General features: G+C 42.6%; 1 protein-coding gene across 4 annotated transcripts in view; it reads right to left on the bottom strand.

Moving 5' to 3' along the window:
- Nucleotides 1-313: 313 nt before the first annotated feature.
- LOC106579144 (signal transducer and activator of transcription 5B) overlaps nt 314-24,739 on the bottom strand; it is a 44,333-nt gene continuing 19,907 nt past the window's right edge. Inside the window, exons 10-20 of one of the 4 annotated variants that reach the window (XR_014381667.1) lie at nt 19,788-19,875; nt 18,135-18,257; nt 17,647-17,739; nt 17,189-17,395; nt 16,504-16,598; nt 15,748-15,890; nt 13,306-13,461; nt 13,163-13,214; nt 12,755-12,862; nt 5,474-5,557; nt 314-5,312 (exon numbers count right to left, since the gene is read on the bottom strand). Coding sequence is in view for 2 of the 4 variants with exons in the window: in XM_014158743.3 (XP_014014218.1) it covers nt 5,186-5,312; nt 12,755-12,862; nt 13,163-13,214; nt 13,306-13,461; nt 15,748-15,890; nt 16,504-16,598; nt 17,189-17,395; nt 17,647-17,739; nt 18,135-18,257; nt 19,788-19,875 (1,192 nt within the window). In the remaining 2 variants the exon portion in view is untranslated. The remainder of the gene's footprint in view (nt 5,313-5,473; nt 5,558-12,754; nt 12,863-13,162; nt 13,215-13,305; nt 13,462-15,747; nt 15,891-16,503; nt 16,599-17,188; nt 17,396-17,646; nt 17,740-18,134; nt 18,258-19,787; nt 19,876-24,739) is intronic. The other 3 variants (XR_001322596.3, XM_014158743.3, XM_014158744.3) reach the window with 3 other exon arrangements.

The following is a 24,739-nucleotide window of genomic DNA, read 5'->3' as shown; positions in this document are numbered from 1 at the left end:
CTTATAGCTGATTCAACTCCATGAATTACAATGAAGTTGAGCGGCGACTAGTGTAGGCAGACTAGAGCTCCGTTTTTATTTAAAAAAATACTGATTTCAGCACCCAAAGAATAGCCTGCAATTACACACAATACTGTTCTGTGTAATTAATGGCTATTCTTTGGGTGCTGAAATCAGTTTTTGATAATTTCATGTGACCGAGATCCAGTCCGCCGACACTAGTCGCCGCTCAACTCCATCGTTGAGTTTAGTTAACTACATCCCTTATTTAAAACATTTTATATTCACACACAAAATTGTCACTCAAACTTGATTTAAAATTATTTATAAAACTTTTATTTCTGGCTCCTTCCCCAACTTCAATGTAGGGCCCAGAATTTTTCCTGGTCTTGTTACATGGGAAAAACTCAGGGCACTATACTATATTTATAAGCAAACAAGGTAAAAACACAGGACAGATTAAAATCTATTTCACAAAGCAGGGTCAATGTTCATCAACTGAACTTCAAGGTATATCTTGTGGAGTATTCTAAATTTTGTGCTGGAGTTTTTCATTTTATACTGTATACAGTTTATTCCATGCACCTGGTTTCCCAGAAACAGATGAAGCAAAGACTTAAAAATAATGTTTCTCCATTGAAAGTATTTAATCTCTTTTTTCAAAAGGTATGGTATAACGGCAATGATTTTCAAGAACCCATAGTGAAATTTACCTTAACTATTTACTGGTTATTTCTTTGTTAATCAAAGTTAGCTTTCTGACTTCTTGGTTCTGCTTTGTGTAATACAACCCATATATTCAAGACTAAAACCCACACAGTTAAGAAATACAGGTGAACTACAAGTAAAAAGGACAATTTGTACAGTACTTTCCCATATATGTCTCGACTTGAACAAGAAAAAACAAATGCTGAGAAAATAGACTTAAGCAAAGCAACAAAACAAATGGTGTTGTGAGTGGAAAAGCTCATATCCACTCTGCCCATTTTACATTTGTTAGTAAACTTTAATTCACATACAAATTTGCATGCCACATATTGGTAGTAAAATAGCATTTATGGTGGTAAAATAGCACAAGAAAATAGCTAGCTTTGAATATATGCAGTAAATTTAGACAGGTAGGCACTGTTTCTTCTCTGCCTAAGGTGTGGTCACCTCGAAATCTCTGGGATGAACCCTACATCAAAGTATCTTTTCCTGAGACTAGCCGCATCGTAGTGAATTATGATCGATGGGAAGGGTAATAATGGGGAGGGTAATAAGGGGCTAAACCTGGGCTACGTTCAGTAGGCAAACGTGGAACGTCACAGACAGAAATGTCAACAGAGTTCATGTGATTCCTTATTATAAACTGGGTGGTTTGAGCCCTGAATGCTGATAGCAGACAGCCGTGGTATATTAGACCGTATACCACAAGTAATTACATTGGTAACCAGTTTATAAAAGCAATAAGGCACCTCGGGGGTTTGTGGTATATGGCCAATATACCAAGGCTAAGGGCTGTATCCAGGCACTCCGCGTTGCGTCGTACATAAGAACAGCGCTTAGCTGTGGTATATTGGCCATATACACCCCCCCCCCCCCCACCATGCTTCACTGTCGGGATGGTGTTCTCGGGGTGATGAGAGGTGTTGAATGTGCGTCAGACATAGCATTTTTCTTAATGGCCAAAAATCTCAATTTTAATCTCATCTGACCAGAGTACCTTCTTCCATATGTTTGGAGAGTTTCCTAAAAGGCCTTTTGGCGAACACCAAACATGTTTTCTTATTTTTCTGGCCACTCTTCCGTAAAGCCCAGTTCTGTGGAGTGTACGGTTTAAAGCGGTCCTATGGACAGATACTCGAATATCTGCTGTGGAGCTTTGCAGCTCCTTCAGGGTTATCTTTGAAGCCTCTCTGATTAATGCCCTCCTTGCCTGGTCTGTGAGTTTTGGTGGGTGGACCTCTCTTGGCAGGTTTGTTGTAGTGCCATATTATTTCCATTTTTTAATAACGGATTGAAATGGTGCTCCGCGGGATGTTCAAAGTTTATGATATTTTTTTCTAACCGAACCGGATCTGTACTTCTCCACAACTTTGTCCTTGACCTGTTTGGAGAGCTCTTTGGTTTTTATGGTGCCGCTTGCTTGCTGGTGCCCCTTGCTTAGTGGTGTTGCAGACTCTGGAGCCTTTCAGAACAGGTGTATATATACACACACTAAGATCATGTGACACTTAAATAAAGTCCACCTGTGTGCAATCTAACTAATTATGTGACTTCTGAGGGTAATTGGTTGCATCAGATTTTATTTAGGGGCTTCATAGCAAATATATATATGGACGCATCACTTTTCCGTTTTTTTTTTTATAAAGTATTTTTTTTATTTCAATTCACCAATTTGGACTTTTGTGAATGTCCATACCATGAAATTCAAATAAATATCAATTTAAAACACAGGTTGTAATGCAACAAAATAGGAAAAACGCCAAGGGGGATAAATACTTTTGCAAGGCACTGTATTTTGTTAATCTACACTCCACAACGTTGCCCATGCCCTGAACGCGGTGCTGTAAAGGCGAGGAAGAGCATACTAAAGGGATGTGGTTATACAATCTCTTGCCTGGACATTGGTGTTGCCACTTCACAATCGTGGTCAGTGTCTTAAGGCACAGAAAGAGAAGGAGAGAAGCTACGATACTGCGCAAGTACTTCTGAATAGGCAAATAAGGTAGTAGCTGTGTGGTACTTGAGATAAAGGGTGGGTAGCTAAGAGTCAGGAACAGGGCCTGCAAATATAGGTAACATGATTTCATACAGTTAAAAAAATATCAATACATAATCACACAGCCCATTCAAAATTTATATTTTCAGTGAATGGGTAACACTTAACATTAACGTCTTAAACAACAAGGTATGATCCGGGCAAAAGGTACATTATTTTGATTTGTTTTTAATTCATACTAAATTAGTCAAGCAAAAAGAGAGCGGGTCATTGGTAATCGCTGAGTTTATAATGTAGTCTAATGAATTTGAGTAGCAATTCAATAGTTAAGTTACTAGTTACCAGTTAATTTGTTTAGAAAAATAAACTGCACTAAGTGAAACTAGTTCAGTGTAATAAGAAGCAAGAGGAGTTTGAATTAAGGCTAGTAAATGTGACATTCAAAGGCAGAAGATGCTGTACATGTATTACGCATGTAATGGGAGGCAGAATGTACACAGCACATGGCATTTCAAACCAAGGGCCCCATTTTGAGGATGCAAAGGGTCAAAATACTGTACTATCGTATATCAAATACTCAACGGTGGAATCTACTTCAAACATTTTCATTCATTCTGAATGGCAATTTTGTTATGTTGATTTTGAATTTAACGGTGTGTAGACGCAAGATTCAAATCATTTAATTGTTACATTCCAAACCTTTAGAAACAAATGCAGCACTGAGCATTTAAAGAAATGCGGTGTACTTTGACTAAAGCGCCTCTCTTTGACAATACCAACCTGAAAAGAGTAAAGGTACCTTTCCCTGAAAAAGAGCCTCCCTATCACCCAATACAATTGTATAAGCAGGATCTGTAGTACAATCAAGTGCACTGTCTGGATGAACACTTCAAAACAGGGAAAGGGGGGATACCTAGTCAGTTGTACAACTGAATGACTTCAACTGAAATGTGTCTCCCGCATTTAAAAATCGCACTTAATCGACATCCACGTCTTCGGAGCTCGGGGGAACAGTGCGTTAACTGCCTTGCTCAGGGGCAGAACGACAGATTTTTACCTCGTCAGAGCGGAGATTCGATCTAGCAACCTTTCGGTTACTGGCCCAACGCTCTAACCACTAGGCTTCCTGCCGTTACCCAGAGGATTGGCTGTATGATGCACGGGACTGTTAGAACAACATTACCTATTCTCACTCCTAAACCATCCCTTCCACGTAGCACCTTCCTAGATAACGTGCCGGACAGTAATTACAGATGTGGCTGATGTACCCAGTGTAACTTTAAGAACAAATGCACAACGTTCAATCAACCCATCACAGGCAAGGCCATTGAGATGAAGTGTATCACGTGTTATACAAAATAAAATAAAAGGTATACCTGATCAAGTGCATATGTGGTCTATGCCATGCAGGAAAAAAAGAAACGAGCTCTGAAAACATAGAACACAAGAGAAATATCAGGACTCCTGATCACAGAAACTGTGGCTGCACGTTTCACGGAGGCTTGTCACAACAGCTCTCTGAGATACATGGGTATTGAACATGTTAAGGCTACTGGGGGGGGGGGGTACAGTTAATTTATTACTGAGAAGAGAATTGCATTGGATTCCCCGTGTCCACCATGTCTCCTAAAGCTATGAACAAAGAGTTTGATAGACTATTTTGTTACAAAAATATGTTAATGTTGACTTGTCTTGCCAGCCAGGTCACCACTTGGTCATTTTGTACATATTATATATTCTAAGACTACTACATGTGCCCATCTCATTGAGATCTAAATTATTAGAGGTACACAAGTTCGTTTTTGAAATAGGTCACTGTCATTATATCTATGGCCACCGTATGCCAACAATTGCCAACATACATTTTTTTTTTTAAATGTTGCCTAGGTTAACTCAGCCCTATTTGTACGAATATAATACTTTATGACCATATGTAACTCTGATTAACTATGAGAAAAAGTTAATTGAATTGTTTCCACACCCACCATGTGTCATGGTCATGTGAGGTGAAATGTGTACATTTTCAGATGTGAGCACTCCATTCGTTTGACCTGACGAAGATCCGGTTCGGATCGAAACGTTGTCAATAAAGCTGTGAATTGGGAGCATAAAAACAGTGTGCAGGCCTTCCTGCCCTTTAAACATTTTTAGAGTATGGCCATAAGCAGCATAGCTAAACATTTTTGTAAAAATATTGCTGTATATTGTAGTAACACACATTCCTACATTTTTCTCAGTACTTACTTCCAAACAAACCTTTTCTACTGTGCTTTTTCTTCAGGTACAATTAGCTATTTCTTTTAAATAATCAATTGCCACGTCTAGAAGATCAGAGAAGAATCCAAGAACTGTCAAATATTACATTTCACCTTTGAGAATTGACAAAAATAGACAATATAAACCAATGGAACCAAAACCATTGGATGTTTTCTGGGTGCTTGCTCTTGTTGGGGTGCAGGGTCAGGGGTCAAAGGTGAAAGTTCAGGACTGTTGGCCGTCCCACTGGTTGGCCATGGGCCGCCGCAGAAGCTCCTCCACATGTCGGGCCACATCCATGGTGTCTTCCAGGTCAAACTCTCCATCTGCGTCCATCATGGGGTCACTTCTGCTGGGGTGGGAAGGGAGACATACAGACCGCGATCAGTAAGGCATAACGTTGTGTGATATCTGATAGAATATCTGTACCAAAAGCCGGACATGTAGAGAAAAGGAATGATTAGTGATGGGGTTAAGAATCTATATAGTAGGGCAGGGGTATTGAACTCTTACCCTACGAGGTCCGAAGCCTGATGGTTTTCTGTTCTCCCTGATAATTAATTGCACCCACCTGGTGTCCCACATCTAAATCAGTCCCTGATTAGAGAGGAACAATGAAAAAGTGCAATTTCAAGTCCAGAGTTGAATTTGAGGGTAGCATTGTGTCGCAATATAATTGTTTTCCTATTTTATATAGATACTGTGACTCCAAGTATTGATTTACTAGGCAGTATTTCTCATCATTATATCTCGCTCTCTTCTTTTTAAAAAAGGCGAGCCAACAAGTTTAACCCATTACTGTATCTCCAAGACTGATTAAAACGTGGTTTTGTCATGGCTCTCCATTGTCCCACTGCAGCAGACATACAGTGAGAAATGTTTGGAACATCGACTCATAAAAATTGCAGTATTGAATCACAATACATATAGAATCGTGATACATATAGAATCTCTAAAACATATCGTATCAGCACCGAAGCACCTTGATAATATTTTATTGTTAAGTCCCTGGCAATTCCCAGCCCTAGAAATCACGTCAGCTCTTTTAAGGGCATTTCAATCTGCAATGCTTCGTTTGTTGCGACCTTCCGAAAATGACCATATTAGGAAACCCGTGACTAAGCAAGCATTGACTGGGCTTCTGGTACAGTTTGTAGTGTGCTAGCCTTGAAAGCCAAGGGAAGGGATTTTGATTCCCATTGGACTTTTTCCGATTTCAAGAGAGAATATAACGGTTTATATTGGCGTTTCTGTGTGATGCTTCAAAGTAGCCACCCTTTGCCTTGACAGCTTTGCACACTCTTGGAATTCTCTCAACCAGCTTCAGATGACCTGGCCTCCACAATCACCCCACCTCAATCCAATTGCAATGGTTTGGGATGAGCTGGAACGCAAAGTGAAGGAAAAGCAGCCAACAAGTGCTCAGCATATGTGGGAACTCCTTCAACACTGTTGGAAAAGCATTCCAGGTGAAACTGATTGAGAGAATGTCAAGAGTGTGCAAAGCTTTAATCAAGGCAAAGGGTGGCTACTTTGAAGAACCTAAAATATATTTCGATTTGTTTAACACTTTTTGGGTTAATACATGATTCCATATGTGTTATTTCATAGTTGAGGTCTTCACTATTATTCTACAGTGTAAAAAAATGGTACAAATAAAGAAAAACCCTTGAGTGAGTAGGTGTGTCCAAACTTTTGACTGGTTGTGTGTGTGTGTGCGTGTATGTGCGTGTATGTATGTATGTATGTATGTATGTATGTATGTATGTATGTATGTATATGTATATATGTATACACACACACACACACACATATATATACATACACACACACACATACATACACACACACATACTTGGAGCCAAATATAGATATAAAATCATCCAAAATGTGAAATACTACATTTACAATAATCAGCTCAAAGTCAATTTCAGGTCCTGTGAGCAGAAACTTCAACATTGTGAGAAACTTCCAGCGTGTCTTTACCGTAAACACCGAGATTAGTTTTATATAGTGGCCAAATAGGCTACTGTGGCTATTTGAGCATAATGTAGGCCTATCAGAGTGGTCTACTAGTAAAACCAAATGGAGCAAATGCATTCCATAACATTTGCACATGGAAATAGCCATTTACAGTGCAATCGGAAAGTATTCAAAAACATTGACTTCTTCCACATTACAGCCTTATTCTGAAATTGATTCAATTGTTTTTAACCTTCATCAATCTACATACAATACCCCATAATGACAAAGCAAAAACTGAAATATCACATTTACATAAGTATTCAAGCCCACTACTCAGTACTTTGTTGAAGCACCTTTGGCAGCGATTACAGCCTCGAGTCTTCTTGGGTATGACGCTACAAGCTTGGCACACCTGTATTTGGGGAGTTTCTCCCATTCTTCTCTGCAGATCCTCTCAAGCTCTGTCAGGTTGAATGGGGAGCGTCGCTGCACATCTATTTTCAAGTCTCTCCAGAGATGTTTGATCGGGTTCAAGTCCGGGCTCTGGCTGGGCCACTCAAGGACATTCAGAGACTTGTCCCGAAGCCACTCCTGCGTCGTCTTGGTTGTGTGCTTAGGGTCGTTGTCCTGTTGAAAGGTGAACCGTCGCCCCAGTCTGAGGTCCTGAGCGCTCTGGAGCAGGTTTTCGTCAAGGATCTCTCTGTACTTTGCACCGTTCATATTTGCCTCAATCCTAACTAGTCTCCCAGTCCCTGCCGCTGAAAAACATCCCCACAGCATGATGCTGCCGCCAACATGCTTCACCGTAGGAATGGTGCCTGGTTTCCTCCAGACGTGACGCTTGGCATTCAAGCCAAAGACTTCAATCTTGGTTTCATCAAACCAGATAATCTTGTTTCTCATGGTCTGAGAGTCCTTTAGGTGCCTTTTGGCAAACTCCAAGCGGGCTGTCATGTGCCTTTACTGAGGGGTGGCTTCTGTCTGGCCACTCTACCATAAAGGCCTGATAGGTGGAGTGCTGTGGAGATGGTTGTCCTTCTGGAACTTTCTCCCATCTCCACAGAGGAACACTGGAGCTCTATCAGAGTGACCATCGGGTTCTTGGTCACCTCCCTGACCAATGCCCCCCCCCCCCCAATTGCTCAGTTTGGCTCGGCGGCCAGCTCCACGAAGTCCCTTGGTGGTTCCAAACTTCTTCCATTTCAGAATGATGGAAGCCAGTGTGTTCTTGGGGACATTCAAATCCACAGCAATTTTTCAGTACCCTTTCCCAGATCTGTACCTTGACACAATATTGTCTCGGAGCTCTACGGACAAGTCCTTTGACCACATGGCTTGGTTTTTGCTCTGACATGCACTGTCAACTGTGGGACCTTATATAGACAGGTGTGTGCGCCTTTCCAAATCATGTCCAAACAATTGAATTTACCACAGGTGGACTCCAATCAAGTTGTAGAAACATCAAGGATGATCAATGGAAACAGGAGCTACATTTTGAGTCTCATAGCAAATGGTCTGAATACTTATGTAAATAATGTTTTTTTAATTTAATTATTAATGTTTTGTTTTTTTTATGTACTTTTTACCCCCTTTTCTCCCCAATTTTGTGATATCCAATTGGTAGTTACAGTCTTGTCCCATCGCTGCAACTCCCAGGCGGACTCGGGAGAGGTGAAGTTCGAGAGCCATGCGTCCTCCGAAACAAGACCCCGCCAAGTCGCACTCCTTCTTGACACACTGCTCGCTTAACCCAGAAGCCAGCCGCACCAATGTGTGGAAGGAAACACCATACAGCTGGCAACTGAAGCCAGCATGCATGAGCCCGGCTGCCAGAAGTAGTTGCTAGAGCGCGATGGGACAAGCACATCCCGGCCGGCCAAACGCTCCCCTAACCTGGACGACGCTGGGCCAATTATTTCCTGGTCTCGGCCAGCTCCGACACAGCCCGGGATCAAACCAGGATCTGTAGTGACGCGTCTAGCACTGATCAGTGCCTTAGAATGCTGCGCCACTCGGGAAGTCACCGTTTTACATTTTTTATACATTTGCAAACATTTCTAAAAACCTGTTTTTGCTTTGTCATTATGGGGTATTGTGTGTAGATTGATGAGGATTTTTTATTTTTATTTAATCAATTTTAGAATAAGGCTGTAACGTACTAAAATGTACTGTATAAAACATTGCGCTTGCCAACTTGGTTAGCTATGTTACCGGTTTCAATACAGCAACTGTTTTAGATTTTTTTTTTAACCAAGCCAGAGAAATAAATGTTTAAAATCAGTACAGAGTGAACGAACAAAACACTGTGCAATGAAAGCTTCCTGTCACCACCAGACTTTCCATTTAAATAGTGTCAAGATAATGCTTTCATGTCAGGGTTTGTAGTGTAGTGGTTAACGTCACTGCCCTGGGATCTAAAGGTCCTGAGTTCTCCTCTCGGAGGAGGGATTTTGACATTTCTCTTTCGTGTATAGTTTTGACACCCCCTCCTCCCAGTCCCAACACACACAGAGACTGACCGGGGCGCACACGCAAGCACGGTGTGTGCTTATTTTCTATTATTAGAGGTCTCTTAAAAACACCTGGAGTCGATTGACACACGGTAACAAAAAAAATCCCCATCAAAATGCGTCAATTTAAGCTTGAGATATGTTTTTGCATGGGCTGCGTCTCAACCCACCCCATTTGCCTATGGCTGCCTTCCGCCTCTGCAGTGGAAGGTGGCCGAGCAACGGAGGCGTTTATCAGACCATGAGACATCCCCCCCCCCCAAAAAAAAAAATCGGTCTTCAGAAGAAAACATCTGCAGCGTCCGAACGGTTTAGCCAAGAAAACTACTATGACCACTCTATGGAAAGGGGAGACTCATGAACACATGTTTTGCTCTATGACTCCCACAAGTGTCACGGGACTCGTCTGAAGTTAACCGGTACTGGTTATAAAACATTTATGGAAGTGTGGAGGCAGTTGTGCCTACCCAAAAGGGGTTAAATATGTTTTAAAATAATATCCTGAGCTCTCATATCTCCTAGATATAGGACAAACACTTCAAAACCTTGTTACTTATTATTTCTTTTTTGACAGACTTTTTTTTGCCATTTATGAATGTGTAATTCAATGTGTTTCTATGGGCTGAAGAAAGCCAAATGCAATATTTTATCCCCTCAAAATATGTTTTATACCTAAAGGGTTCCTAAAATTCTAGAACAAATAGCTAAATGATCCACAGTTTGACCATCTTAAAACAATTCCATATGTCAGCTTAGAACCCCCCATAGCATTAATTCAATAGCAAGGGAAACCAGCGAGCATTTGGCCTCCTTTCATAAGAAAATAATAGTCAATCAGTGTTGAGCTAAACTGAGTGAGCTCAACTTTGAATGGTTCTGGAGTACCAAAAAAAAATAATAATAAAAAGTGTCAAGGGAAGCCAGTTTGGATTTGGCTTCACACCAATCACAATAAAAGTAAAATGTCATTGACAGAACATCTCATTGCGTCGTTGTCCTCCAGTAGCTAAAATAGTTCATTTCCTAAATTAGCCATGGATGAAGATCGGGATTTGGACTTGTGGTTTTACTTAATTCTCCGTACCGGCTAATGATTATAATGGCGATTCTGATCTAGCCATAAACTCATACATTGTACGCCTGGCCTTAGATGATTGAAGTTCAATATGTAGTAGGCTAATGTTAACATGCTGGCTCATAGTTGCCCATGAAATGAAGTTAGGCTAGCGAGCAAGCAATTTACCCAGGTAGCCTAGGACAAAAAAATCTAAAAGTGTGTACTATATGATGGAGTCATAGACCGTTTCAGCAACATGAAAGAGGATGGCATTGGCGTTCCTCTACAAGTAGAGTGAGTCAACACACACAGAAATCAGTGCCATGTACAGCCACAACATATTTAGCTTACAGTTGATTGGACAAAAACATCTTTGGTATTTCTAAGTTGTCACTGTATTAGACTAAGCATAGGTGATTTGATGTTGAAATGGTGCTGGAATAGTGGAGGCGGCTCCTGTTTTCTTTGCAACTTGTGGTAACTCTGGTTCTAAATCAACAGCTGTTTAGTGGTCTGAAAATGTTGGAAGCAAACCTCTTATCCCCTTTTTTTCAATTTTCGCCTAAAATGACATACCCAAATTTATTAAATGAACTTGCTTGACCATGTTGTAAGTCAAGTAACTGTTTGTTAAATGCAATGTTCTTTGTAGACTTCACCGGACAAATGTTGCTTTCTGGCTTTGTGATGAAACAAACGTGTGGCTGAATTTATTCTGCCACTGTGTGACTTGTCTTCTTATGGTCTCGGCCTTAGGCCTATATATCCCAGTGGCATATGAATTCACAGGTTAGAGCAAACAACGCAATTATCACAACACAGGTTGTAATAAGCCCCTGGCTTGGCTTCCCCAGTGATTTTACCCACGTACCACTACTTGTCCCGGGAAACAAATCGGATGATCACCTCTAAATCCGCACATCTGCCGCCTCCGTGGGTGTATCCCACGTCGTTTCCACCGAGGTGGAGGACTAGGATGTCAGGGGGAGAAGTAGCACAGGCCCTCTGCTGGCGCAGAACACCGAGCAGTTTATGCCACTTCATGCCTTGCTCTCTGAGCCAACTAATTTGACAGTCAATAATGTAAATAGTTAATGGGTAGGCTACATGTTGATTATTTGTGTATTTTCCAGGAGCTTGCTCGATTGTTTTGTTAAGAGATCAGGGAAATGTTTCCCAGTTTAGTCCATATAGGTTTATGTTTTTTTGCTTCCCTCTGGAAAAAGCTGTTAATATTAAAGAAATACTAATAACTACATTATTTCTGTTGACATTTGTCAATGTTTTGTGGTGTATTATAAATGTTGTAAAATAATGTTGCATAAACAACTTGCGGTGTAAAAAGTAAGGAAATGAAAAACAAAAAACAAACCTTTAAATGAGAAGTAGGCATTGGTCTGAACCCGAAAAATAAAGAAAATTCACATGCGTACTTCACCCATGCGCTACCAAGGTTTTGTTGCACACAAATTTGACTTACTATAGCCTAATGATAAACATGATTTTAATAGCAGGTCACTGTAAAGTCCATCATGCCGCTGAAGAGTATGAATTAGGCTGTTTGAGAATGTTTGAATCCTAAGCAACCTGCCTACACATTGTTGGAAGTAAAATAGACCAACATAGCTACTGTAGTAGGTCAAAGCTGTGTGCTGGAAAACCTTGGTAGCGCATGAGTGAAATACGCATTGGGTGCTCATGTGAATTTATTTTATTCTTCGGCTTCAAACCAATTCCTACTTAAAACATAATTTGTAGTTTTTAATTATACATACACACCTATAAATATATCTACAGATATACATCTATAGATATATGGGCTAATAACTTGCAAATGTCAACAAATGTGCACACGCGACTCTGCACTTTGATCTGATAAGCGCACCCTCTCGCGATGGTGGGATAAAGAAAAATACCGCTCGTAGGCTACCTGCCAGAACTCTCCTCTAGTGCGCTCTACCTACAACAAAATCCTTGACTCAATCTTGCAAAGTTAGATTTGTTTAGTTTGTTGCTTTCAAAGAGTTGGTGATATGTTGATTCAATCACAAGTCCCATATTAGAGAAAAATGCTGATATAAATATATAGTGTAAACTAACGGAGTAATCTTGTGCATCTGTGCGTGGGCTGGTATTTCTTCTGCGCGACAGTCGAGGGGGAGGTGGGCAGCCGGGCACGCACGCAGCTTAGAGGGAACTGCATGTAATCTAATGACTAGTCACTGCTGTACATTGATACATTCCCATCTGTAGTGTACTTACATGGGAGGGAAAATTGCAAAGTTGATGGGGTGAGCCACTGACGGGGAGGGTGCCTGGTCCATGTAGGTGGGGTTCCCACTGGACGGCTCAGGGTTGGGAGTAGTGAATCTACAGGGAGGACAGGAAGTACAATCACATTAAAGCTACAGTCTGGGATTTGGGAAGCTATTTATATATTTGGGGTATTTACCCATTGATTATTGAAGAATATAACTTAGAAATGCTTCATGAGTCTTTATCATAAACCAAAAGAGAAACAAAGCAAAGTAATTTTCACACAATTGCCCAATTACAAATCACCATATGATAGGGTAGAGGCTAGCGCCAGATTTGGAATTGGGTATTATCAGTTCAGTGTGTGGGTTTAGAAATAGTAAAAAATTGTTATATGCATGACAGTATACGTACTCTGGAACAACCTGCTTGATCTGTGGTTTGACGTAGCCATCCACTGCTTTTGCTGAGAGAAAATGAGAACAGAGCCAAATTTGAGATAACTTATTTAAGAAAAAATATGTAAGTTTAAGGTGAAGGATGAGGAGGGTACGTACAGAGGGGAGGGGTGTAGTACTTGGAGAACACCTCGTCTTTGGGCCGGTCGGGATAGAGGAACATGAGGTGGTTGAGGTCACTGATGCGGTCGGCTAGTGAGCGGATAGAAAAGTCTTTGGTGGTGTACGGCATGAGGTTCCACACCAGCCTCTCCCCTGGAGAACAAGATCATAGAAAAACATCCTTTCAACCTCAATTTAGCCAGATTAGGCTCATTGACGTCACATTTTTTTGAGGGAGAGACCTGGACTAAGGAGACAGAGAACATCTAAAAAGTCCATTATGTAGTTTTGTGTACGACCCGACAGTGAAGACATCAACACTATGAAATAACACATATGGATTCATGTAGTAACCAAATGTGTTAAATCAAAATATATTTTATATTTGAGATTCTTCTAAGTAGCCACCCTTTGCCTTGACAGCTTTGCACACTCTTGGCATTCTCTCAACCAGCTTCATGAGGTAGTCACCTGGAATGCGTTTTAATTAACAGGTGTGCCATGTTAAAAGTACATTTGTGGAATTTATTTCCTTCTTAATGTGTTTGAGCCAATCAGTTGTGTTGTGACAAGGTAGGGGTGGTATACAGTAGATGGTCTTTTAACAAAAAGTCCATATTATGGCAAGAACAACTCAAATAAGCAAAGAGAAACGACAGTACATTATTTTAAGACATGATCAGTCAACAAGGAAAATTTCAACAACTTTGAAAGTTTCTTCAAGTGCAGTTGCAAAAACCATAAAGCACTGATGAAGAAACTGGCTCTCATGACGACCGCCACAGGAAAGGAAGACCCAGAGTTACTTCTGCTGCAAAGGACAAGTTCATTAGAGTTACCAGCCTCAGAAATTGCAGCCCAAATAAATGCTTCACAGAGTTCAAGTAACAGACACATCAACATCAACTGTTCACAGGAGACTGTGTGAATCAGGCCTTCATGGTCAAACTGCTGCAAAGAAACCACTACTAAAGGACACCAATAAGAAGAAGCGACTTGCTTGGACCAAGAAACACGAGCAATGGACATTAGACCGGTGGAAATCTGTCCTTTGGTCTGATGAGTCCAAATTTTGGATTTTTGGTTTCAATTGCTTTTGTCTTTGTGAGACACAGAGTAGGTGAACGGATGATCTCCGCATGTGTAGTTGCCACCGTAAAGCATGGAGGTGGTGGTGTGGGAGTGCTTTGCTGGTGACAGTGATTTATTTAGAATTCAAGGCACACTTAACCAGCATGGCTACCACAGCATTCTGCAGCAATACGCCATCCCATCTGGTTTGCGCTTAGTGGGACTATAATTTGTTTTTCAACAGGACAATGGCCCAACACACCTCCAGGCTGTGTAAGGGCTATTTACATTTACATTTAAGTCATTTAGCAGACGCTCTTATCCAGAGCGACTTACAGATTGGTGTATTCACCTTATAATATCCAGTGGAACAACCACTTTACAATAGTGCATCTATGAGTGCTGCATCAGATGAACTGGCCTCCGCAATCACCCAAACTCAACCCAATCGAGATGGTTTGGGATGAGTTGGACTGCAGAGTGAAGGAAAAGCAGCCAACAAGTGCTCAGCATATGTGAGAACTCCTTCAAGACTGTTGGAAAAGCATTCCAGGTGAAGCTGGTTGAGAGAATGCCAAGAGTGTGCAAAGCTCTCCTCAAGGCAAAGGGTGGCTACTTTGAAGAAACAAAAATATATTTTGAATTGTTTAACACTTTTTTGGTTACTACATGATTCCATATGTGTTAATTCATAGTTTATGTTTTCACTATTATTCTACAACTTGGAAAATTGTCAAAATAAAGAAAAACCCTTGAATGAGTAGGTGTGTCCAAACTTGACTGGTACTGTATATCTTTGGTTATTGAAAACATATTTCTAAACGGTTTTGATGGTAGAATGATTCTCTACAGTGGTTTTCAACCTGGTTACTGCAGGTGGTTTTCACAACACAAATTGTTTATAATAATAACAATAAAAACAAGCCTTCAATTTGTTACATTCACTGCTAAACTGGACCAAATTTTACCGGCAAGATGTTTTTTTTTATATCCCTGACTACGCAAATGGTGGTTCCTCAAGAGCTTCTGAAGGTAATTTGGTGGTCCCCGGAAGAGAAAAGGTCAGGTACTGCTTATTTTGTCACATAAACTAAGAATCCAGTTTACATTTTAGAAACCAGGAAATGGTAGAGCTATTTCTACATATTGCTCCAGCAGTTTTACAGCTAAAAATGTTTACATCAAGTTACATATTAAGATCATATGCATCTACGTTATGTTAGCCGTTTGTCAACCAACTGAATAAAATCGGCAACGTTTTTCCTGCCTCAATTACCTACACCCCCTCACACGATGTGGACAGCCATGCATGGGCTCACGTTTTGGTCTGAAAACGCTCTGCTTACTCCTAGGTGGGCAGTAGAGTACCTGCTTTGTTAGGGTTCTCTGCCACCCAGGCGATGGTGATGCCCCCGATCTCAGAGTCACTGAAGCGGAGCAGGAAGGTCCCGTTGGGCTTGGACATCAGCATATCCTGGGCTTGCTGTTTGTTCACAAAGCCCAAGATCGCCCTGCGTAACACGAAGACGCAGTACGTAAACATACACACGTGCGTATGCAGTACACGCGCGCACACACACAGTATGAAAGTTAACGTGCACGCAAGCACTCACACACAATATGTAAAAACAAAAAGAACAAGCACACACGTTGCCCTATTTCATTGCACAATTCTAAAGACGTATTTTCACAATAAGAGCATGGTCAAAAGGCTGCTTATTCAACACCTTCCTTTCATCAACAATTGTCTAATAACAGGGTTAATGGAAAGGCTGAGGCTGCACGAGCGAATTTAACCGCCCCGTCCCACAGATGTCACAATGTGTGTGGGGTAAATTCGATTGTCGTTTATTACAGACAGCTTACGACAAAGAAAGGCACTTTACAGTTAAAGTCTGTCAAAGTTTGCACACCAGACAAAAACGGCAGATCACGTCTGGGGCGAGTGAGAACAGGAAGGAGGGGAAAGCAGTAGCAGAGCGAGCAGCAGGAACGTACTTCTTGTTGTTGTGTAAAGTAGATAATGCCGCATGAGCGTGTTAAGCTATTGGGAAGAAGCGTCCAGAGAACTTGGCCACACAGCCACTAATGGAAAAGCTCTGAATTGAACCACTCCTCTCTCACCCGTCATTCCAGTGGGGCTTCAGGTGTTTCTTCATGAGCTCCATGACTCCGTCAAACCACTGCCAGAAAGTGAAGTTCCTTCCAGGCAAGCTCTCCTGTGGATAGCATAGATAACCAATGGTATTGTGAACCAGGTTTGATTTTCTTTCTATTACAAATACTATTTTGACACAGGTATTGCTGTTAAAGTCTTAAAGATGGAATCCGCAATAGGGTGAAACAGTGCCACTGGCCGCCCCACCACCATTGTTATTGTTGCCGAGCTGAGGAGCGTTGTTGAGAATGGTCAAATAAATTACAATACATAGTGCTCTTTAAACGTGTGTGCAATGAAGTCCGGGGGGGGGGGGGGGGGAACTGTTGTTTGCAGTAAAATTACTTTTGTTGTAATACTGCAAACGGACGTGGCTGTTTCGTCATCGGATTCCAGCTTGAAGTCTGTGTGGAAACATCCCTATTCCAGTGGTTTAATGGTCATGTCGCAGTAGGAGTCAGTGGTGAAACGGTTGAACTTGTTTGAACTGGGGCCAGGACATGGTCAGGTTGTGTAGGCAGTCAATAAAAAGTAGTCGTTAGAAAAAAAAGGTCATACCTGGTTGAACTGGGCCAAAGACATGGTCATGTTGCGGTAGTAAGTCAGTGCAGTGGTAAAACAATCTAAAAGTCAAATCAAAAACGGTCGTACCCGGTTGAACTGGGCCCAGGACATGGTCATGTTGCGGTAGTCTTCTGGGTTTATGCTGGCGCTGCTGAATGCCTTCTGGGCCAGGAAGATCAGGTTGTCGTCGCAGAGGCCACGGGCACTGTGCATCTCTGCCTTGTATTTCATGTCTAGGGCTTCACACAGCTGGGGCCACAGCACCTTGTCAGGAACTATGAATGGCACCCTGCCCTGGGGGAGGGGGGATGGAGGATGAAAGCAGAGTGTGTGTGTATGAGAGGGAGAGGAAGAGAGGGTTGGAACAGCAAAAAAAAAAAAAGGGGGGGGGGTGAAATCAGGGAAAGAGAAAAAAAGAGATAAGATTGATATATACAGGAGTTGTTCCGAGCTTTTCCAACTCTTAGATAAACTACAGTGGCAGATAAGAGATGTGCAAAAGGGGTGTATGCAAAGTGTCTTCCAGTAAAGGCCAATAAACTCACCGGCTCTGCAAAAGCGTTGTCCCACAGGACCGTTGCCGTGGCGTTGTTGTCTTGACTACCGTGAACTATCACCACCACGGGGAGAGATAATGTCTGGGAAAAAATGTAAAATAGTTACACTGACTGCATTAATTACACTAATTTAAGTCATCCTACTCAAAATTCACTACAGAAAGGATGTCAATTAAATGAAAGACATCAAATCTGATCAAAATGATCCTGTGTTGTCTCAATCCTGTTGCCCCATTAAATTGTGTTCCCCTTTCATTTAAGGACACAGACAATATTTCAACCAAATATCATATAACATGATCTTTGTAATAGCATTATGAGGTATGTTAGAGATTTGCTTCCCTTTGTCTTAAACTGCATCCCCCAAAAATGGCGGGACCACACAGAATTTAACACAACACAGGATTATTTTGATTTGGATGAAATGTTATGACAAACTGGGCCCTGGTGTTTCTGGAAGTGGATTTTCCTGTAACCTTGACGTGGAACACCAGCTCGTTGCCCCCCACGCTGAACTGAGACTCAAACATGACAGTGAACTTCTCCTCTGTGACCGACTCTGCCCCGCGACGGTCCGACCGTTTGATCCGCTTCAGGGACTACACAGCACAGGAAAGACCACAACACAATCTCTGCTTATCGACCACAACTACAAAAATGCTACAACATTTTGACCACATGTACATATCACAATTTGGCAAAACCACAAAAGGTTTTGGAGTAAAATGGCAATTAAATCCAATTACAATACATCAGTAATGTAATTGTATTTATAAGAATAAATCATTCGAACCTAGCGGTTAGAGTGTTGGGCCAGTAACAAATCCCCTAGCTGACAAGGTGAAAAATCTGTCGACGTGCCCTTGAGCAAGACACTTAAACCTAATAGCTCCAGGGTTGCCTTTGATAATGGCAGACCCTGGCCGTGACCCCACTCTCCGAGGGTGTCTCAGGGGGAGTTGGGATATGCAAAAAACACATTCCCAATTCACACATGCGTATCAACCCTTTACACTCGTACCTGTATATGGGTTGAAAAAGGCAGATTTGGGCACTGATCTACCATCGCTTTCCAATTTAGGGGCTTTACAGTAAAACGCTTTAAGTTAAGTCAGAACTTAGGCTCTGAGCTTCAAAGCACTTTATGGGTTTTGACTGACAGCTGTTCTGAACTTGAGCACCGCTCGCAACAAGAACTTTCTCCCCTCCCTCCCGCTAAATTGGGCAACCTTTGCACATTTGTTGTCTGGGAGATGGAAACACTAAATTAAAAGGACTATGGATTGTGAAAGATGAGACATTGAGAATTATATTAAACACCGCTTTTGATGTCATACAAGCAAGCCAAACACGTGAGTCCAAATGTGTACTTCACCTTTCCATAACATAATACATCCAGTTTCAACGTTTATGATCACCATGTCTGATGTACAGTTACAAGATGACATGGCATCACAACCCTGTGTTGTTCAGAACAGAATGAACCGGTTTGTCCACCTGAACGCACGCCCGACTCATTTCTACCCGAATTGCCCTGTGAAAGCCCAAACACTAAGATCATATTTTATAACTTAGCTGGTCATGTTGGCAATAGAACAAGCTTTCAAATGATGCACACCTCAGATCGCGATTTATAAAATGGCCCGCAAACAGTAATTGTGTGATGCAGGGCTCTGTGCTTGCTCTAGTTCCTCAATAGCAGGTAGGGGAGCTCTTCTTGTCATTTGTTTTGTCTTATGTTGCACCTACCACATATTTTGCAGAAATATTCTTATGTTACTGCATGCATTTTCAGATTTCATTATCAACAAATACAGCGAAAAGTACAGTCAATATAAAATGCACATAAAATCAACTGTGTAATGTTTGAATTCAGTCTTGTGTTAGGTGAACTGTTGTATCCTCAACTTTGGTCTAATAATGCTCCCATAATATCCCAACGGTTCCCTTTCAATTGCTACCAAGCTTATGCATATGCTTTTCATATTTCTTCTGTAAGAAACATTTCAATTTAGCACTATGCATGTAGGCCAATTCCCAACAGTGTAAAGGGTTAATACGCAAGTACACGTTTGACATAATTGTATTTTTTTTTTAAAGCATGTTGGTGTTTATTTGTCCTAACTCACCATGTTCCTGAAGTGAGCACTCAGGGTTCCTGTGGTCCGGTGGTATTCCATCACACAGTTGTTGTTGAGAATTTCTCCACTGCTGTCACTGCAAAACAGACAGAGAAATAAATCTGTCGTGTGTGTGTGTACACATGTACAAATGTGTATATTTGTCAACTTTTGGTTGCAGGTGACAGTAGTGGCCCTAGAATTGGACTGAGTAGAAGTTTCACATTTTGTGTGTGTAGGGCTGTAGCCAACAATGAAGACACCGTGGTCCGGACCTCAGTTAAAAAAAGTGGTTTTTATAGGAACTCAATCAGGGCTTTAACTTACTGTTGAAAGTTTGAATACACAAGGTGCAATTTCAAAACTATGTTGTGCATTAGCAGCTTTCCTCGTTATATATGAAATCTTCTACGTCACATTCGTAAACAACAGGTGTAGCCTAACAGTGAAATGCTTACTTACAGGCCCTTCCTGACAATGCAGAAAGAAAGAAAATAGAGAAATAATAGAAAAGTAATAACAGTATTAATTACTACACAATGACTAAGTATAACTTGGCTATATACACACAGGTACAAGCACCGAGTCGATGTGAAGGTGTACAAGGTAATTGAGGTAGATACAGTTGAAGTCAGAAGTTTACATACACATAGGTTGGATTCATTAAAACTCGTATTTCAACCACTCCACAAATTTCTTGTTAACAAACTATAGTTTTGGCAAGTCGGTTAGGACATCTACTTTGTGCATGACACATAACCTGTCTGTAAACAATTGTTGGAGAAATTATTTCACTTATAATTCACTGTATCACAATTCCAATGGGTCAGAAGTTTACATATACTAAGTTGACTGTGCCTTTAAACAGCTTGGAAAATTCCAAAAAAATCATGTCATGGCTTTAGAAGCTTCTGATAGGCTAATTGACATCATTTGAGTCAATTGGAGGTGTACCTGTGGATGCATTTCAAGGCCTACCATCAAACTCAGTGCCTCTTTGCTTGACATCATGGGAAAATCAAAAGAAATCAGCCAAGACCTCAGAAACAAAATTTTAGACCTCCACAAGTCTGGTTCATCCGTGGTAGACAATTTCCAAACGCCTGAAGGTACCACGTTCATCTGTACAAACAATAGTATGCAAGTATAAACACCATGGGACCACGCAGCCGTCATACCGCTCAGGAAGGAGACACGTTCTGTCTCCTAGAGATGAACGTACTTTGGTGCGAAAAGTGCAAATCAATCCCAAAACAGCAAAGGACATTGTGAAGATTCTGGAGGAAACAGGTACAAAAGTATCTATATCTACAGTAAAACGAGTCCTATATCGACATAACCTGAATGGCCGCTCAGCAAGGAAGAAGCCACTGCTCCAAAACCGCCATAAAAAAGCCAGGCTATGGTTTGCAACTGCATGTGGGGACAAAGATCATACTTTCTGGAGAAATGTCCTCTGGTCTGATGAAACAAAAATAGAACTGTTTGGCCATAATGACCATTGTTATGTTTGGAGGAAAAAAGGGGGAGGCTTGCAAGCCAAAGAACACCATCCCAACCGTGAAACACGGGGGTGGCAGCATTATGTTGTGGGGTACTTTGCTGCAGAAGGGACTGGTGCACTTCACAAAAAAGATGGCATCATGAGGTAGGAAAATTATGTGGATATATTGAAGCAACATCAGAAGACATCAGTCAGGAAGTTAAAGCTTCGTCGCAAATGGGTCTTCCAAATGGACAATGACCCCAAGCATACTTCCAAAGTTGTGGCAAAATGGCTTAAGGACAACAAAGTCAAGGTATTGGAGTGGCCATCACAAAGCCCTGACCTCAATCCCATAGAAAATTTGTGGGCAGAACTGAAAAAGTGCGCGAGCAAGGATCCTACAAACCTGACTCAGTTACTCCAGCTCTGTCAGGAGGAATGGGCTAAAATTCACCCAAATTATTGTGGGAAGCTTGTGGAAGGTTATCCAAAACGTTTGACTCAAGTTAAACAATTTAAAGGCAATGCTACCAAATACTAATTGAGTGTATGCAAACTTCTCACCCACTGGGAATGTGATGAAAGAAATAAAAGCTGAAATAAATCATTCTATCCACTATTATTCTGACATTTCACATTCTTAAAATAAAGTGGTGAACCTAACTGATTTAAGACAGGGATTTTTTATTAGGATTAAATGTCAGGAATTGTGAAAAATTGAGTTTAAATGTATTTGGCTAAGGTGTATGTAAACTTCCGACTTAAACTGTATGTACATATTACTACGAATCCAGTGGTTAATCTGACCACGTGTTCTCGCATACCCCGAGAGCATCTGGTCAGCGGGGTGGTGGCACTGGAATCCTCATCTCTCCCAAGTGGACATTCTCTCTTTCTCCCCTGACCCATCTGTCTATCTCCTCCTTTGAATTCCATGCTGTCACAGTCATTAGCCCATTCAAGCTTAACATCATTATCATTTATCGCCCTCCAGGTTCCCTTGGAGAGTTCATCAATGAGCTTGACGCCTTGATAAGTTCCTTTCCTGAGGATGGCTCACCCCTCACAGTTCTGGGTGACCTTAACCTCCCTACGTCTACCTTTGACTCATTTCTCTCTGCCGCCTCCTTTCCACTCCTCTCCTCTTTTGACCTCACCCTCTCACCGTCCCCCCCTACTCACAAGGCAGGCAATATGCTTGACCTCATCTGTACTAGATGCTGTTCTTCTACTAATCTCACTCCAACTCCCCTCCAAGTCTCCGACCACTACCTTGTATCCTTTTCCCTCTCGCTCTCCTCCAACACTACTCACTCTGCCCCTACTCAGATGGTATTGCGCCGTCGCAACCTTCGCTCTCTCTCTCCTGCTACTCTCTCCTTTTCCATCCTATCATCTCTTTCCTCTGCTCAACCCTTCTCCAACCAATCTCCTGATTCTGCCTCAACCCTCCTCTCCTCCCTTTCTGCATCCTTTGACTCTCTATGTCCCCTATCCTCCCGACCGGCTCGGTCCTCCCCTCCTGCTCCGTGGCTTGACGACTCATTGCGAGCTCACAGAACGGGGCTCCGGGCAGCCGAGCGGAAATGGAGGAAAACTAGCCTTCCTGCGGACCTGGCATCTTTTCACTCCCTCCTCTCTACATTTTCTTCCTCTGTTTCTGCTGCTAAAGCCACTTTCTACCACTCTAAATTCCAAGCATCTGCCTCTAACGCTAGGAAGCTCTTTGCCACCCTCTCCTCCCTCCTGAATCCTCCTCCCCCTCCCCCCTCTCTGCAGATGACTTCGTCAACCATTTTGTAAAGAAGGTTGACGACATCCGATCCTCGTTTGTTAAGTCAAACGACACCGCTGGTCCTGCTCACAATGCCCTACCCTATGCTTTGACCCCTTTCTCCCCTCTCTCCCCAGATGACCTCTCCCCGGCCACCCAACAACCTGCCCGCGTGACCCTATCCCCTCCTCTCTTCTACAGACCATTTCCGGAGATCTTCTCCCCTACCTCACCTCGCTCATCAACTCATCCTTGACCGCTGGCTACGTCCTTTCCGTCTTCAAGAGAGCGAGAGTTGCACCCCTTCTCAAAAAACCTACACTCGATCCCTCCGATGTCAACAACTACAGACCAGTATCCCTTCTTTCTTTTCTCTCAAACTCTTGAGCGTGCCGTCCTTGGCCAGCTCTCTTGCCATCTCTCAGAATGACCTTCTTGATCCAAATCAGTCAGGTTTCAAGACTCGTCATTCAAGTGAGACTGCTCTTCTCTGTGTCACGGAGGCTCTCCGCACTGCTAAAGCTAACTCTCTCTCCTCTGCTCTCATCCTTCTAGACCCATCTGCTGCCTTTGATACTGTGAACCATCAGATCCTCCTCTCCACCCTCTCCGAGTTGGGCATCTCCGGCGCGGCTCACCCTTGGATCGCGTCCTACCTGACAGGTCGCTCCTACAAGGTGGAGTGGCGAGGATCCATCCCCGCACCACGTGCTCTCACCACTGGTGTCCCCCAGGGCTCAGTTCTAGGCCCTCTCCTATTCTCGCTATACACCAAGTCACTTGGCTCTGTCATATCCTCACATGGTCTCTATCATTACTACGCAGACGACACACAATTAATCTTCTCCTTTCCCCCTTCTGATAACCAGGTGGCGAATCGCATCTCTGCATGTCTGGCAGACATATCAGTGTGGATGACGGATCACCACCTCAAGCTGAACCTCGGCAAGACGGAGCTGCTCTTCCTCCCGGGAAAGGACTGCCCGTTCCATGACCTCGCCATCACGGTTGACAACTCCATTGTGTCCTCCTCCCAGAGTGCTAAGAGCCTTGGCGTGACCCTGGACAACACCCTGTCGTTCTCCGCTAACATCAAGGCGGTGACCCGATCCTGTAGGTTCATGCTCTACAACATTCGCAGAGTACGACCCTGCCTTACACAGGAAGCGGCGCAGGTCCTAATCCAGGCACTTGTCATCTCCCGTCTGGATTACTGCAACTCACTGTTGGCGGGGCTCCCTGCCTGTGCCATTAAACCCCTACAACTCATCCAGAACGCCGCAGTCTGTCTGGTGTTCAACCTTCCCAAGTTCTCTCACGTCACCCCGCTCCTCCGCACACTCCACTGGCTTCCAGTTGAAGCTCGCATCTGCTACAAGACCATGGTGCTTACCTACGGAGCTGTGAGGGGAACGGCACCTCCGTACCTTCAGGCTCTGATCAGGCCCTATCCCCCAAACAAGGGCACTGCGTTCATCCTACTCTGGCCTGCTGGCCCCCCTACCTCTGCGGAAGCACAGTTCCCGCTCAGCCCAGTCAAAACTGTTCGCTGCTCTGGCACCCCAATGGTGGAACAAGCTCCCTCACGACGCCAGGACAGCGGAGTCAATCACCACCTTCCGGAGACATCTGAAACCCCACCTCTTTAAGGAATACCTGGGAGAGGATAAAGTAATCCTTCTAACCCCCCCCCCCCCCCAA

This window comes from Salmo salar, chromosome 19 (genome assembly GCF_965601325.2).
Source record: "Salmo salar chromosome 19, fSalSal1, whole genome shotgun sequence".
Classification (NCBI taxonomy): domain Eukaryota; kingdom Metazoa; phylum Chordata; class Actinopteri; order Salmoniformes; family Salmonidae; genus Salmo; species Salmo salar.
The sequence above is the reverse complement of the archived record's forward strand: the minus strand, read 5'-3'. Positions and strand labels throughout refer to the sequence as shown.